We start from the raw sequence: 14398 nt of genomic DNA on the forward strand, positions 1-14398 counted from the left end.
TAGGAAACGATTGTGGGAGCCAATGGTTGGGCAAAAAATCAAGGGCATGCACTGTGTGCACCATATTCTCCCTTAGGATTTGCCACTAGGATAGCCCGATTCTGATGATTATTTTGAGTTAGCAATGGGTCAAAAGAAAATGGCTCTCCATGGGGCAAGCTTTGTAGAGGAGAGCGAGGCAAAGGCAAAGCAATGGTGGTGGCTCAAGTTGTTGTATCACCATTCTATTGCTTGAGTTGCTACTTGGAATGCTTCTATGAGGGTTTCTTGGTGTTTCCCTTCCACTCCCTTGGCAGCTTCCTCTCTTTGTTCCTTGCTGCAGCCTCCTCTTCCCTCTACTCGAATGTTTCACCACCTTTAGCCTCCTTGGCAGAATCCAACTGTCCCTTGGAGGTGCCCTTCCCATTGTCCCCCTCTGGGTTTCCTTGCCCTAGTTCCTCATAGATTCCCTTGTCGCTATTTCCCTCCAAGTTTTCTTTCTATGGCCCCTCAAAGGTGCCCCTTGTCATCGTTCCCCTTTGGGTTTTCTTCAAATGTGCCCTCATCGTTGTTCCCCTCCAACATCTTTTCTTATGCCTCCTCTCCAACATCCTTGTCATTCTGCTCTTGTACCTTCTCCTCGGCACCCTTATTAGCCTATTCCTACTCCTCAGCACCTTTGTTTCTCGACTCATGTTCTTCCATGCCATCTTGGCCCTGTTCACCCCCTTCTAGATGCTCATCATTCTGGGCCCCCGATGGGCCTTCTCCACTTGGTCTTGGAAGTGCGTTTGACCACATAACCTGCCCCATCATAAGATCATAATGTAGCATGCAGAGGTGTGGTCCAAGCTTGTAGCGCATCTGGCCCCTACTCACAGCGGCCTTCAACTAGGGGCACCAATCAATTGTATAGCAGCATGACGCACCAAGCGCTACTACACTCAGAAGGTGATTTTGCATAGTTAGGTGTGATGTGGTTGTAGCAAGGAGTAGAGAAGAGAACAAGAGAGCAGTGTGCCGAGTTCTCTTCCTCTCACCTGAGCTTGCTAGAATAGGAAGCTATTGAGTGTTCATTGCAAGCCGAGGCAACTTGGTTTTAAGCAAATCAACCATTTATCTGTATACTTGTCTTTGATGGTGAATTGCACTGAATATTCTTTCTTGAAGTATATGTAACTCGGTATTCTTTCATCACCATACGGTTCTCTTGTAGACAACTAACCCCGAACTCCGAGTGTTAATGAACATTAGCACAACTGGGAGCAAGCACCAATTCATAGCCTATAGCATGAATAAAGCAAGAGCAGCCAATAGAAGTATAGTAGTTGTAGGAAGCAAACTAAGAAACACAGAGCACTAGCAACCAAGCAACAAGGCCAAGCACCATGCAGGCAAGTGGCAAGCATGTATAAGCAATGGGAGCAAGCAAAATGACAAGCCAACCCCAATAGCCGAGTAGCAGTATGCACCAACTAGCACATGCCAATCAATTAAGAAGCAAGCAAGCAAAGGAAGCAACAAGACCAAGCACCATGTAGGTGAGTGGTAAGCAAAAACAAGTTGTAAGCGAAAGCAAAAGCAGACACAATCCAACCATTAGCAACAAAGAGCAAAGAACACCAAGCACTAACCAATAGCAAAGCAATTGGAGTAGAGATGAGAAAGTGCCAACAAACAAAAACAACCATCAATAGATTCAAAACATACAAAACACAATGGAGAGAGAGAGAGAGAGAGAGAGAGAATCTTCATAAAATTGAAGGGTCTACGAATTGCAAAAAAAAAGATGCAATGAAGTGAATGGGTGGAGCCATTAAGCAAGCATCTACACTCAAGACAAACTATAGATACGAATACTAAATATCTAAATGCATGGCTATAAGGATATATTTGTAGTGTGGTTTGTGACGGGGTCCTCTATATGTTGTTTGAGGAACCAAGTCCATCAAGCATTTGAGAATGGATAAGAGGATCTTGCAATACATAGACATTTCGACAGCGATCGATGTTGTGGGGGAATGAAACCCTAAGTAGAGTGTTGTCATTGATCAACTTTATGGTACGTTGTGGTCTCCTTATAGTAGCTCTCCGTCAAGCAAGTGCCATTGTCACCTATCTCTGTGAGTCTCCATTGAGTACATATAATTGTTGAACTAGTCTTTGAGCATCCTTTACAAATTACATTTCTACAATACAGCATACTACTCTTGGTGATGATCTCACACCATTATCATCGCAATTGCTCACAAGATTCAGCCAAACTAATTTTTAAGCAATTTTGAGTGCCACCTTACCATATAAGCTGTCAAAAGATTCACAAGAAAAACCATTTTTGTAAGCATAATGGCCAAAAAAGAATTATAAATGCCATATACCCCTTCGAACACAAACCTCTTTTTGGGCAATCTAATAGCATAAATGAAAACATGGTAGGATTATACATATAAAATCAGAAACGGCATAACAAGGTTAATGGAACCCCACTAGAGCACCTACTCACTGCTTATCTATTCAATGCGTTAAAAGATGGTTGCCTTTTTGCAGATGACTATGATCTTCAAATAGTGGCATAGGCTAACAGATATGATATTAATAAGAACACTTTTGACTTTCCAGTAATATGTCGATGCATTGTAAACTGTGTTATCATAGCTATGGGGCATTCATTAAAACAAGAAGAAGGGGAGGAGAGATGGAGAAGCATCTCAAAGGACTTGCTAGCTTGCCTTGCCCTCTTCCAAATTGTCATTTCCCCCTCCAATTCTAGCCCATATCCCCTTCCCTTTTGCTTCTTATGCTCCCTACTCTTCCCCTTCTTGTTGCCCTCCCATCCACTCATGCCTCCCATTTGCACAAAATTAGTGGTGACGACTATCTTCCCGGTTGGGTGAATATGAAGGGAAGATACCCAAGCCTCATATGTGTATCAACACGCTAGTGGGTCTATCGTGTCTCTTATTCTGGGTCTCAATTGTGCCGTCTCGCTGGGGACTGCTGGTTTGTGTTATCCAACTAGAAAAAATTGATACCCTTTGTGTGGAGTCTGGTTGAGCCTTCCGGTCTTATCTTCATGTCCTGAGCAGTTCGTCTCTCTGTCATACAACCTCATGAATGAAGCGTCTCTCTTCTCTATACATACATACTTCTAAAGAGAGAGAAAGAGAGAGAATGCATAACTAAAAAAATCCCCCCAAGTTGAATCATTTATATATATATATATATGATATTTTGAAATGATATTTTTAATATTTTTACTTTTTCTTTCAAGTAATCCTATTGAAATTATATATTCTATTTTCTAAAATAGTATATGTGATTATTTTAAATGGTATTGACAATATGTCTACTTTTTATTTCAAATAATTATATTGAGAGTCAATAGTTTTCTTAATGCCTTTTTGTAATTGGACATGTGTGTATATATATTTTCATGAATGAACGCAAATAGCAAGACATATATATAGGCATATGTAGCATACAAACTTTTATTTTTATTCATAATCATGAGCAATTGTTTAGAAATGGATCTCACCTAATTTGCCTTCCTATCTCCAAACCAACCTAATAAAAAATGCCTTTATTTTTAAATGGAGAAATTTAATTGATTTCTTAGGTGAAAAGGCGGAGATAGACCAATTAAGTTAAGGTCAAAGGGATAACATGAAAAAGAGGGATTTGAAAGTGAGACAACTTTATTATGAGATTGTGAATAAATTATTATATAAGGGTTTTAAATTCTTTCCCTCATAAATAAGAGGGAAGTGGGTCCGCTCCTAGGGAAGTCCTCATTATTCACCCTCCTCTTTAGAGCCGCCTTCCCTTTACGACCCTGCCCTCCTCCTTTTTCTAGTAATTTATACATTTTTGAATTCCTTTTTATAGATAGGTTTCACATACATTAATATTCTTATCAATAATCACATATGCTCATACTTGTGTTCATGCATCACACTTATGCTATTCATGAGTTGAAGATGGTTACGTTTGAATACACAAAATCCATTTACTTGGAAATATTTTATTCCAGAAAGCAATGCTTTTCATTGCTTACAAAAATTGACCTTAGTGTACTTTTTACTAGCTATAGTGGCCAACAACCAGCTAAGATTTTGCCTAGCTTTTATTTTATGAGGTCTAAAATGCGAGAATCGCACATTCTACCTAGTATCAACTAATTATATGTAAGGGTGTTTAAAGACTGTGCATGCCCATGGTGCATTAAATGCATTTGGTCCGTGGGCGAGCAATCTTGCTAGCCCATAATCCTTGGGTGTGCCCCATACATAAAGTGCCCAGGTGAGCCGTCCGATGAAGAACTTTTCTGAAAGAGACTACGGCCGGCCCTTTGCGGCAAGTAGATTGCGCAATATTGAATTTCTGGCAATCGGAATTCTTAACAAAACCTGCATCCCCACAGCCCTCCACGTGGGGGAATGGGCCGTGGTCCATTTCGGGTCGGAAAGTGTCCGGCCAATGGCTTCGGGGTCACTGGGACTTTTCTAACCCAATATATTTGAAAAAGAAAAATCAAAATCGAGGGTTGATGAACGGAAGGGAATTTGACGTTAAGTCACGACTTGCATGCATTCTGTCAACCGGATGCAGAATTCTGTCGACACTATTCAAGCCAAAAAATAAGAATCCATAGACCTGTTAACCTTGCAATCGCCTCTACGTCCATCATCCTTCGTGAGATTTGAATCGAGCAGTTGTTCGGATTCCTGACATTATCGATCCTACCTTCATCCTCCGATAATTTACTCAATGTTCTCTTCTCTGATATTCCGCAGGAGTGGCCTACTCATTGTATCACCTCGCTCAATTGGAGGGTTCTGAACATCATGGCCACCAAACTAAGGTTTTTCCTCTTGTCGCATGAGGGAAGATTGTTGAGACAAATGTTTCCTGAGGCACGGGGGGGGGGGATTTGATGCGTTAAGCGCAGGTTTACCAAAATGTAGTTAGTGGGCGTTTATGGAAATCACTATTCATATTAGTAACTTCATCAAATTTTACAATGCCGCATTATATAAGAGCTAGTGAAGGCAAGTTTGCTTTGTAAACACTGTCGCACGCGCAAGCTCGAGTTTCTCACTGACGTGCAATGGGGGGCCTTTGATTAGGGAGCTTATCCGGCAAGTGCGAGCTTGTAAAACTGCAGCTGAAGAGCGAGAAGTTATTGCAAAAGAGAGTGCTGCTTTACGCACGGCTTTCAAAGATGATGATCCCAAAAGACATCGGAATGTTGGAAAATTGATGTTCATACACATGCTGGGTTATCCTACACACTTTGGACAGATGGAGTGTCTCAAATTGATAGCTGGAACTGGATTTGCAGAGAAAAGGATGGGATATCTTGGATTTATGCTATTGTTGGATGAGAGACAAGAAGTGCTTATGCTGGTCACAAATTCTATAAAAAAGTATCCAGAAGCTTGCAATATCATCTTATTCTGATTGTCGTTAAACTACTCATGCATTTGACACGTTTGAAATTTAAGCATGACTTCTTCCAAAGCTTCAAAAACACGTCGTGACCAGGTAGACGTGAAATTACACACACACTTTTTCCTTGAGTCTTTTGAAAGTGACCTAAATAATGCCAACCAGTTCGTTGTGGGCCTTGCACTCTGTGCATTTGCAAACCTCTGCTCTCCAGAAATGGCTATTGATCTTGCTCCTGAAGTAGCAAAGCTATTATCAAGTGGGAACCCTTACATTCGTAAGAAGGTACTCTATACTAATTGGTCATATTCCTGTTGCATTCTCATGTCAAGGTTTTCTTATCCTTACTATCGTGATCAGACCTTGACCAACTGCTTCTGTCTATGGTTTATTTGGAAGTACTGTTTTTTTCAAAGAGAAATGATTGCAGTGAGATATCTTGAAACTTCATTACATTTGTTGCTTGAAGGTGATCTAGGTAAATATCGTTCCGAATTTATTCTGCACACTAAATGAAGTTACTAATGAGAACGTGGACTTCTCTTTGCTGCCGAGTTTTACCTGCATTTGGCTAGATATTGTAATTTTTTGGTTTCCACATAGACCAATATAAGTGAATAGCTCAAAGAGAGAATGTTATAAATGCTAGTATGAAAATATGACAGCTCCATGGCCTTCTTTGTATTTTCATTCTCCAATGATAAGGCAGAGCATAGCCCCACCCTGTTGGGTCAATATCCTATGGCACTAAGCTCTTGAATGCAATCTTCACCTCTGAAAAAGATTTTCCAGAGCCTGCTTCACATACAAACCAAAGCTCCAAAGTGTGATGCCCAAATCTATGATAAATTGTGTAGAAGCGACCTGACATCTCCAATCTCGCATGGATCAATAATGCTACACGAAGCCATATACAATACAAGAGCTGTTGTCCGAAAATGGCTAGAATCTAATCACTTGGTCCAATTGACATGTCACGCAAAAGTTTTTCACAAACTTTTCAACCTTTGAGAAAATTAGTGAATAATCTAGTATCATTTGTGATGCCCTGCCTTAATAGTCTGTTCATGTTTTTAATAGGAAAGCATACCCTAGCTCCTAATGTGAAGTTTTAGTGCTAGTTGGAAAGAGAAAAAGATATTGTGCTCTTGGACATCCATGTTAATGAAGGGAACACCCTCTACAAGCTAGCAATTTGGTGGAAAAATGGCAGTACAAGCATGAGACTCTGGTTGCTCATATTGGGACCAAGGTGGAGCATGACCCATTCAACCATGACCAATGAACTCTGTCATAAGGCTTTTCAATATGAAAGAGCACAGCTGAGTTCTTGAGCTTTCTTAATTGTGATGATTATCCTTCCTACAAAGTGAAAACGTTGTAAGAACTTGCTTGGGGAATGTTTGCAGCATGCAATGCACCAAAACCACTGGGAAAGAAAGAGGCGACTTAATGACAAAGCTGCCCCTTGAGCCTGCTGAGCTGCTGCCTGCCCCACCCATCCCACCAGCCTCTCCACATGTCCCTCTTCATGGCTTGCCTTATCCGCATGCATGACATTAGCAGCTGACGGTGACCAGAGATGTAGGTATGCCGGCACATGCAGATGGTTCAAGAGCCTGGGACTTCACATGGATAGATTGCCCCCTTTCAATATAGTCTGGAGGCCCCCTCTATTCTGCTCACTTATGACGAGGCTAACAAGGTTACCTGTATAGGACCTGGTTGGCCCCTAGCGAGCATCCTATGAAGCTCAGCTTCTACAGAGACCATTGCTTACGGATATCAGAGGTGGGAGTCAACGACTGGCCAGGCTACATTCTCAAAACAAGAGATACGACAGACTTGTCAGCGTGTCGATTCACAGATTAGGCTTGGAGATCTTACCTCCATGTTCGCTAGACCAGGGGCACAAACGGGGGTGACGGTGGCACTTGTCGGATGGAGAGCCATGGCTAAGAGGCCACAACAGACCACACAGACGGCAGCACTCCATCATATGATACATGCCTTCCCGCCTCCTTCCTCCTCTTACCCCGCCTCCTCTGACCCTGCCTCCTTCCTCCTCTGACCCCGCCTCCTTCCTCCTCTTACCCCGCCGCCTGCAGCCCGCCTTCTCCTTCCGCCCACCCGCCTCCTCCCTCTTGCAGCCCACCCCCATCCCGCTCCTCCTCGCCTCCCTTCCGCCTCCTCCCGCCTTCTCCTTCTGCCCCCCGCCTCCTCCCCACCTCCCCGCCTCCATCCCTCCTCCACCCCGCCTCCATCCGCCTCTCTCCCCTCAGCCTTCACCTCGCCTCTTCTTTGCTCCCACCCCCACCCTGCCTCAGACCCTCCACCTCCACTTTGCCTCCTCTTCGCCTCCACCTCACCTCCCGACCATCCCCTCTTCGCCTCCTCTTTGCCTTCCACCTCTGCGAGGGCTCTCCCTCTCCATTTGGAGAAAGAATTTCCTCGTTGTGACCCTTGGTCTGGCCAGAGGAGCTCTATGGCAGCACCCTCGAATCCCACAGCCGTTAAGGTTCTCCCCCAACCGACAAGCAAGAGGTGAAGTATGCAGTTCGGTCACTTCAGGACAAGGTAGTAGTGGGCAGAATAGTTGGTCTCACACCCACGAGGAGACAAGTGAGAGACTTGGATCCAGGCGAGTCTAGCACTAGAAGGGGACCACATCCAGAAGGTCACCATCTACGGAAGAGGCATTTTCCTCATCCAACTGAGCTATCCTGCTACCACCTTGACACTTGTGGAGCAGAGCCCCATCCTCCTTGGCCCGCATCTGGTGTACCTCTTTCCTGGTACCATGGCTTCACAGTGGAGGACATGGACATGACACACCATGTTCCCCCATTCCCGGTGATGCTCCGCTTCCCGGGGCTTCCAAAGGAATACAAAGCCATCCTTCCCTCCATTGGCAGAGTGTTTGGCACGGTGCTAGAGTCCCCGTCAGATTCGGCAGCTTCAATGGTAGCAGACGATGGGGTCCCCAAGATCAGATTGGTGGTTGAGAGCCCAGAGTCCCTCCCAGAGTTGATCCTCCTCAAGACCCTCGAGGCGAGTACACTCTGTCAGAGAGTGGAAATCTCCCGTTTACCAGGCTAGTGTCTTCATTGTAAGAAGATGGGCCATCTAGCCCGCAACTGCCCTCGTGGTCAGGGACGGACTCTTCCCCCCCCCACCTCCGCAGGATAGGTAGAGTCAGCAGGCCGGAGCCCAACACCCCCTCAGATAGGAGTAGCAGGAGTCCCAAACCCCTGGGTGACACCTTCAGAGGGAGAGTGGACCCAAGTGGAAAAAAAGAAAAAGAAACGAAGTAAATTGGCCCGAAAGTGCTGTAGGCAGCGGGCTAGACGTAGAGAGAGAGAGAGAGAACACGTCGAGAGGCACCTGTGGAGGAGCAGCCACAGGAGCCCTTGGTTGGAGACCCTTCCCCCCAGCAACAAAGGGCCACGGCTCAGCCAGTTGATCCTCCATCAATGGAGGTACAACGACCACAGTCACCCTTGCGTCAGGAGCTCATGACGTTGCAATGGCAGAAGCTACGGAGGGTAGCCTAGCAGTGGTTGAGGAGAAGGGGATTCAGAGCCCAGGTGTGTATGATTAGCAGGGCGGACCTGCCCCTATTCCCTCCCGCCTCCCTTCCCCTCCAGACCCCTCTCCCTCTCCACGCCCTCCCCCTCCTTTGGAGCTCCCCCTTTCCCCTCCTCCCCCCCTCGCCACTCCTGCTATGGTCATTCTCACCACCCGCCCCCCGCCTCCCCCCCTCCCTCCGTCCTGGCCTCCCCCTCCATAGGAGCTTCTTCAGTCTCCCCCACCTCCCACCCACCTATCAGACCTGCCCCGGCTCCCCTACCAGTAGGCAAGGGAACGAGCGCATCCCCCTCCGCTTCCTCGTCTCAACGGCTTGTCCCCCTCCCTTCTCAGCCCTCCCATTTCGGGGGGGATTCAGAGGGAAGGGGCTTGTCTTTTCGATCAACAACTCCCATTCTTCATCCTGGGCCGAGAGATTTTTGGAGATTGGGTCCTTGGAACTCCTTGGAGATCTTAGACTCTTTACCGTTGGAGGTGACGCTCATGATCTTGCAGCCCATAAAAGGGGGTTTGATCAGCGTAGTGGGCTCCCAGACACATCCAATTTGGAGATTCCAGTTTGCCTCCACAGGGTTGGAGAAGTCGACCCCAAGGGTATTTGATGCTATGATGGGGGATCAGATCTCACGCATGATGGAAGATTGGATGGATCCACTGGGACTAGATCTTTGGCATGCCCATGGTGCCGAAGTGAACTTCCAGTTGAGCTTCATGCGAAAGAAGCCGTTTTATGGTTTGACAGTAGGGGTTATCGAATTGCCGCCTGAGGCAAGGATTGATCTGGCACACTACTGGCCACTCCAAAAGTGTGCTGAGACGTTTGGAGTGGACGTTTCCTTCATGTTGCAGTGGGCATGGAACATTGGCATAGAGCCGGTGTCCACCTTGGTATGCCGTTGCACAGACACGAACTACTCGCCCTCAAAACCCCCCTCAAAGTCACAAAGGGCAATTTTTCTGGAACAGGCACCCACCCACATGCGAGCCTTGTTTCCTGCTTCCCCGTCCTCATGAGTTGGACCATATTGAGTTGGAACATGCATGAGCTTCACGACCGTGCACCTTTGACAAGAGTTGCAGAGGGCAGTGGTAGGGCGAGCAGTGGACTTCCTTTTGATATAGGAGCACATGTTCTCAGCATCAGCCATCAGACGGCGACACCACCTTCTTCTTGGGAGAGGCCTAGAGGTGTGGTCTCCTACCGTAGGACGGAGCCGAGGGGTTTGCATCTCGGTCTCCCAGGCGGTGGCCCCAGAGGTCTATGATCACGGTGAGCTTATCCCAGGGCGGGCAATTTGGATGGGAGAGTCCAGGATTGGGATCTTGAATGTGTATGTCCCAACGTGCAAACAACACCATCCGGCCTTTTGGAGGAGGTTGACAGAGTGTCTGCCAGATGTTGACTCCTACATCGTTGGAGGAGACTTCAACAATTTGGAGTTTGGGGAGGACAAGCAGGGTGGTGCCTCCTTTTCCGAGATGCTAGCAACAAAGCAGAGCACGTGGGTGCAGTTCATCTTCACGATCAGTGGCAGAGACTCGTGGCGAGAGCCAAAGTTGAGTAGGATACCTGGTAGCCTCCTCTTCTCATTCGGCCAAAGGAGACAATGGACTGCTTGAGTTGTTGGATCGCTTCTACCTTGGGGATTGGGCACTCCACAGAGGAGGCTCTACAAGGATTCTAGCAGGCACCATGATGTCAGACCACTCTCTAGCAGTACTATACCTAGAGCAGCCCCGTCGGGGTCTTTCCCAAAAGGGGGTCCGCATTCCAAAGGACCTCCTGCAAGATGAGGAGGTTCAGCAGGTTATGGCAAAGATTTGGCAGTAGCCAGAGTTAGCACCCTGCGAGGGTTGGGCTTCGTGGGTGGTAGATGCGATTCAAAGGAGCAGTGAGGAGTTGTAGTCTCATGCCCTTAGACGGAGGAGGGCTCTTTAGGAGTGCAAGTGTGCTCTACGACCAAACCTCGCCTCCATAGAGAGGCTCAAGGAGCAAGACCCAAGATCCCAGTGGCTTAGGGACAGATATGAGAGTGCGCACCTTGAGCTCCAAGACACAGAGGTTCGACGGCCTGAGTTCTCCTACCACTCCACTCGGGTTTGTTGGGTCGAGCAAGGGGACAGGATGACGAAGCAGTTCTTTCATACCACTAGGCCTCAATCGACAGGCACACAATTACAGCGTTTATGGGATCCGCAGGGCATTATGCACACTGATCCATAGGAGATGCTAGAGCTGACCGCGGTTTTCTACAGCCAGCTCTTTCAAGTGGAGAGGGTGAATCCAGCTTTCCTTGTGGCCCGTGAGCTAGTTTGGGACCATGTTCCAATGGTAGTCTCGCGGGAGTTGTGCAGAAGTGTGGAGGAGCCTTTCACGGATGAGGAGCTCTGGGAAGCCCTCAAGGCCCTCCCGACCTAGAAGTGTCCTGGCAAAGATGGCTTGACTCCGGCCTTCTTCTGGAACTTCTGGGAGATAATTTTCACCCCTTTTCGCTTAGCCTGCTAGGAGATCTTTAACATGGACTCCCTTCCTAAGTCCCTGAGCAAGGGGTGGATTTGTTTGATCCCGAAAGGGGAAGATAGGTCTGATATTCGGCAGTGGAGACCGATCACCCTGCTTGACTCCGCATACAAGATCCTCGCTAAGGTCCTGAGTTTGTAGCTATGGCCTCATCTCACCGACATCATCCATGACATGCAGACCGGCTTTGTTCAGGAGCGCAGCATCCTGAACAACATTTTCACTTTTTGGGAGGCAGTGGATTGGGCCAGGGAGGAGTCACAACCTTTGGCCATCCTTCACTTGGATTTTGAGAAGGCTTACGACAGGGTTGAGTGGTCTTTCCTAGAGGGCACTATGTAGAGGTTGGGTTTCTCAGACAAATGGATTAGAGGAGTCTCTGCACTTTATGCGAGGAGCTCCAGTTAGATGCTTGTCGGTGGACACGGGAAAGGCCTTTCCTCTCTCTCACTCGGTCCGTCAGGGATGTCCCCTAGCTCCCTTTCATTTCCTTTTTATGGCGGAGGCATTGGGCTACTACTTGAGATCACAGGTGGTGGACCTCACAGGGTTGAGGCTCCCAATCAGACAGGACGAGTTGCTAGACTCAAAGATTACAAATGACACAGCCTTGTATGTAGAGGGCAGCTTGGAGAGAGTCAGGGGAGCCCTGGCTATCTACTGGGAGGCCTCGGGTGCACGGATCAACTGGACAAAATCCATCAGTTTCTTCACAGGCTCTAAGGAGACAAAGGAGATTCGAGAGTGGGGGAGTGCCTTTGGCTTCCACGGGATACCACAGGGCCAGACAAGTTCAGAGGCCCCCTTACAGGGACAAGTTCCCCCATGATGAGGAGCCTCCATAGGGTCTGGCAAAGATTAGCAGGGGGCCTCATCCCCGCTCAATCCCGCTGCAGAGAGGATTTCGAGTGTCAGCCCCTCACTTGGCACCGGGAGATTAGGGATCAGGATGGACGTATGCTTGGGCAGCGGACTCACATTGGATGGGCACAGTGGGACAGTGGCTTGGCCTGCTGCTCCTTTGGAAGATGGAGCAGATTACCCATGGAGGCAAAGGCGAGGCTTGGAGCCAAAGCGCATATGCGAGGGGCAAGGCAGCGGATGAGGGAGATTGACCTAGCCATCCTCGAGTCTTGGTGGGAGGGACTCTGCATGTGGACTCTCGGCCGGGGGTCCCCTTGAGGATGATGATTTAGTGAGGCAGCACGTAGCCTGGTTTCTTCCATGTAGGGCCTGGAGGCCAACTTTAGGCACTCACTAAGAGAGACCTAGAGATGGACGAGAGTCTAGACGGGATTCATTGGAAGATGATCAAAGTTGTGGGCTGATTGGGGAAGGAGTGGCACATCGATCCTCCCAGCATCCCAGAGCAGGATGCCCTTAGATGACGCCTCTGGCTTTGGGAAGGTAGGCCCCTGAGTGAGGTCTAGTGGGATCCGAGAGAGTGGTTTTAGCCTTCAAGGATTGGCCTCGCCGAGCAGCTGGACGAGGTGCCTTTCTTTTCTTATACCACTCAGATTGGCAGGAGGATTCAGATGGACTCTTCGACTTGGACCCCTTTGAGGGGAGGCATTGGGTGGCCCCCAGGAGGTCCATTCTAGGCTTCGGATGTGTCTATGGTCCAATTTGCGGCCAAGGAAGATCTCCTACTTCTTCTGGTTAGCCACCCACAAAGGCTTGGCCATAGGCCCATGGTTGGAGAAGATGTGGGTGGAGGGGCAATGTCACTGTTGTTCTACTGGATTTGGAGACGAGCGATCCCTCACTGCCTCTGGAGCTGTCGTAGTGCCGTGAGGATCTGGATGGGATCCCTCAGGATTATGACCCGCATGCAGAGCCTTTAGAGGGACTACACCTGGGGGATGGTGGCCTAGTTGACTGAGGAAGGTCACACGTTCCAGATTGATGAGGTCTCTCCACCTTACCGGATATAGGGTCCGAGCATTCAGAGGATAGAGCCCCATGAGGCAGTCCCTCCTGTTATCCCAGATCCTCATTCCTCTTCGGAGAATAGCATGGGGAGGTAGTAGGCAGTATCACGGCGTGGAACATTGGGGTTGCTCGTTGTAGTTTGGTGATGGGTGAGCATCCGGCTCCACCACCCTCGGCTACCTTGGTCACCATCTGGTAGGATATCATCTACACCCTGCACTCCACCTGGGAGCGGGGACCTCGGGCTCTAAGGCGACTATTGCAAGGTGCGCATGTTTCTGCAAGGCTTGGCCTGCAGGAGTATTCTACATATTCACTCCACAAGGGACTCACTGATTGTATAATCCCCCCACCTGGGTGTTAGCCCATGTACCAGAGATTCCCTAGGCAGTGAGCTCGGTTTCTCTTCTTTCAGCCTTATCCCAGTTTTTTCCATACTCAACACCTTCGGGGCTGCTGTTTTGTATGAAATTTTTTCAAGCATTAATAGAAGGTTCCTTTCTTTTGGGGTGGGGGGGGGGGGGGGGAGGGGGGGGGGAAGGGATGACATATGACATAGGGTCGTGTGTAATTAGACTACCTAAAACAAACTGGTAATCAGTCTTGAAACCCTAAAAATGAATCACTCTTGGTAGAAATGCACCCTCGATTCTCAATTCGCAGCAAATAATCGCCAAGATAGATTTCGAATTTCATAGATAACAGGGAAAAACAGCATATGATAGCTTCATCTGACGGGGAGCAGCATCATATTTCTTCCGGGAAACAAAAAAAATGAGAGAGGGGGAGAAAGAATAGAGAACACACACACTAGGGCGGCCCAGAAATAAGGGCTGGACCCCCCCAAAGGTCTTTATTGCAATAGAATAAGCTTTGTACAACTGGCTCATAAAAGAGCATCAAGCTGAGTACAACCCTTGAATGAATCTA

At 47.9% G+C, this 14398-nt stretch overlaps 1 protein-coding gene across 1 annotated transcript in view; it reads left to right on the forward strand.

Moving 5' to 3' along the window:
- The first annotated feature begins 4823 nt into the window (after positions 1–4823).
- Positions 4824–14398, forward strand: part of LOC147898702 (AP-1 complex subunit gamma-2-like) — a 248603-nt gene continuing 239028 nt past the window's right edge. Inside the window, exons 1-3 of the mRNA XM_087379135.1 lie at positions 4824–4840; positions 5106–5405; positions 5571–5712. Of these exons, the coding sequence (XP_087235261.1) occupies positions 4824–4840; positions 5106–5405; positions 5571–5712 (459 nt within the window). The remainder of the gene's footprint in view (positions 4841–5105; positions 5406–5570; positions 5713–14398) is intronic.

Source organism: Dipteris shenzhenensis, chromosome 9 (genome assembly GCF_047967505.1).
Source record: "Dipteris shenzhenensis isolate YYH24624 ecotype China chromosome 9, Dip_SZ_1.0, whole genome shotgun sequence".
In the NCBI taxonomy this organism is placed as follows: Eukaryota; Viridiplantae; Streptophyta; class Polypodiopsida; order Gleicheniales; family Dipteridaceae; genus Dipteris; species Dipteris shenzhenensis.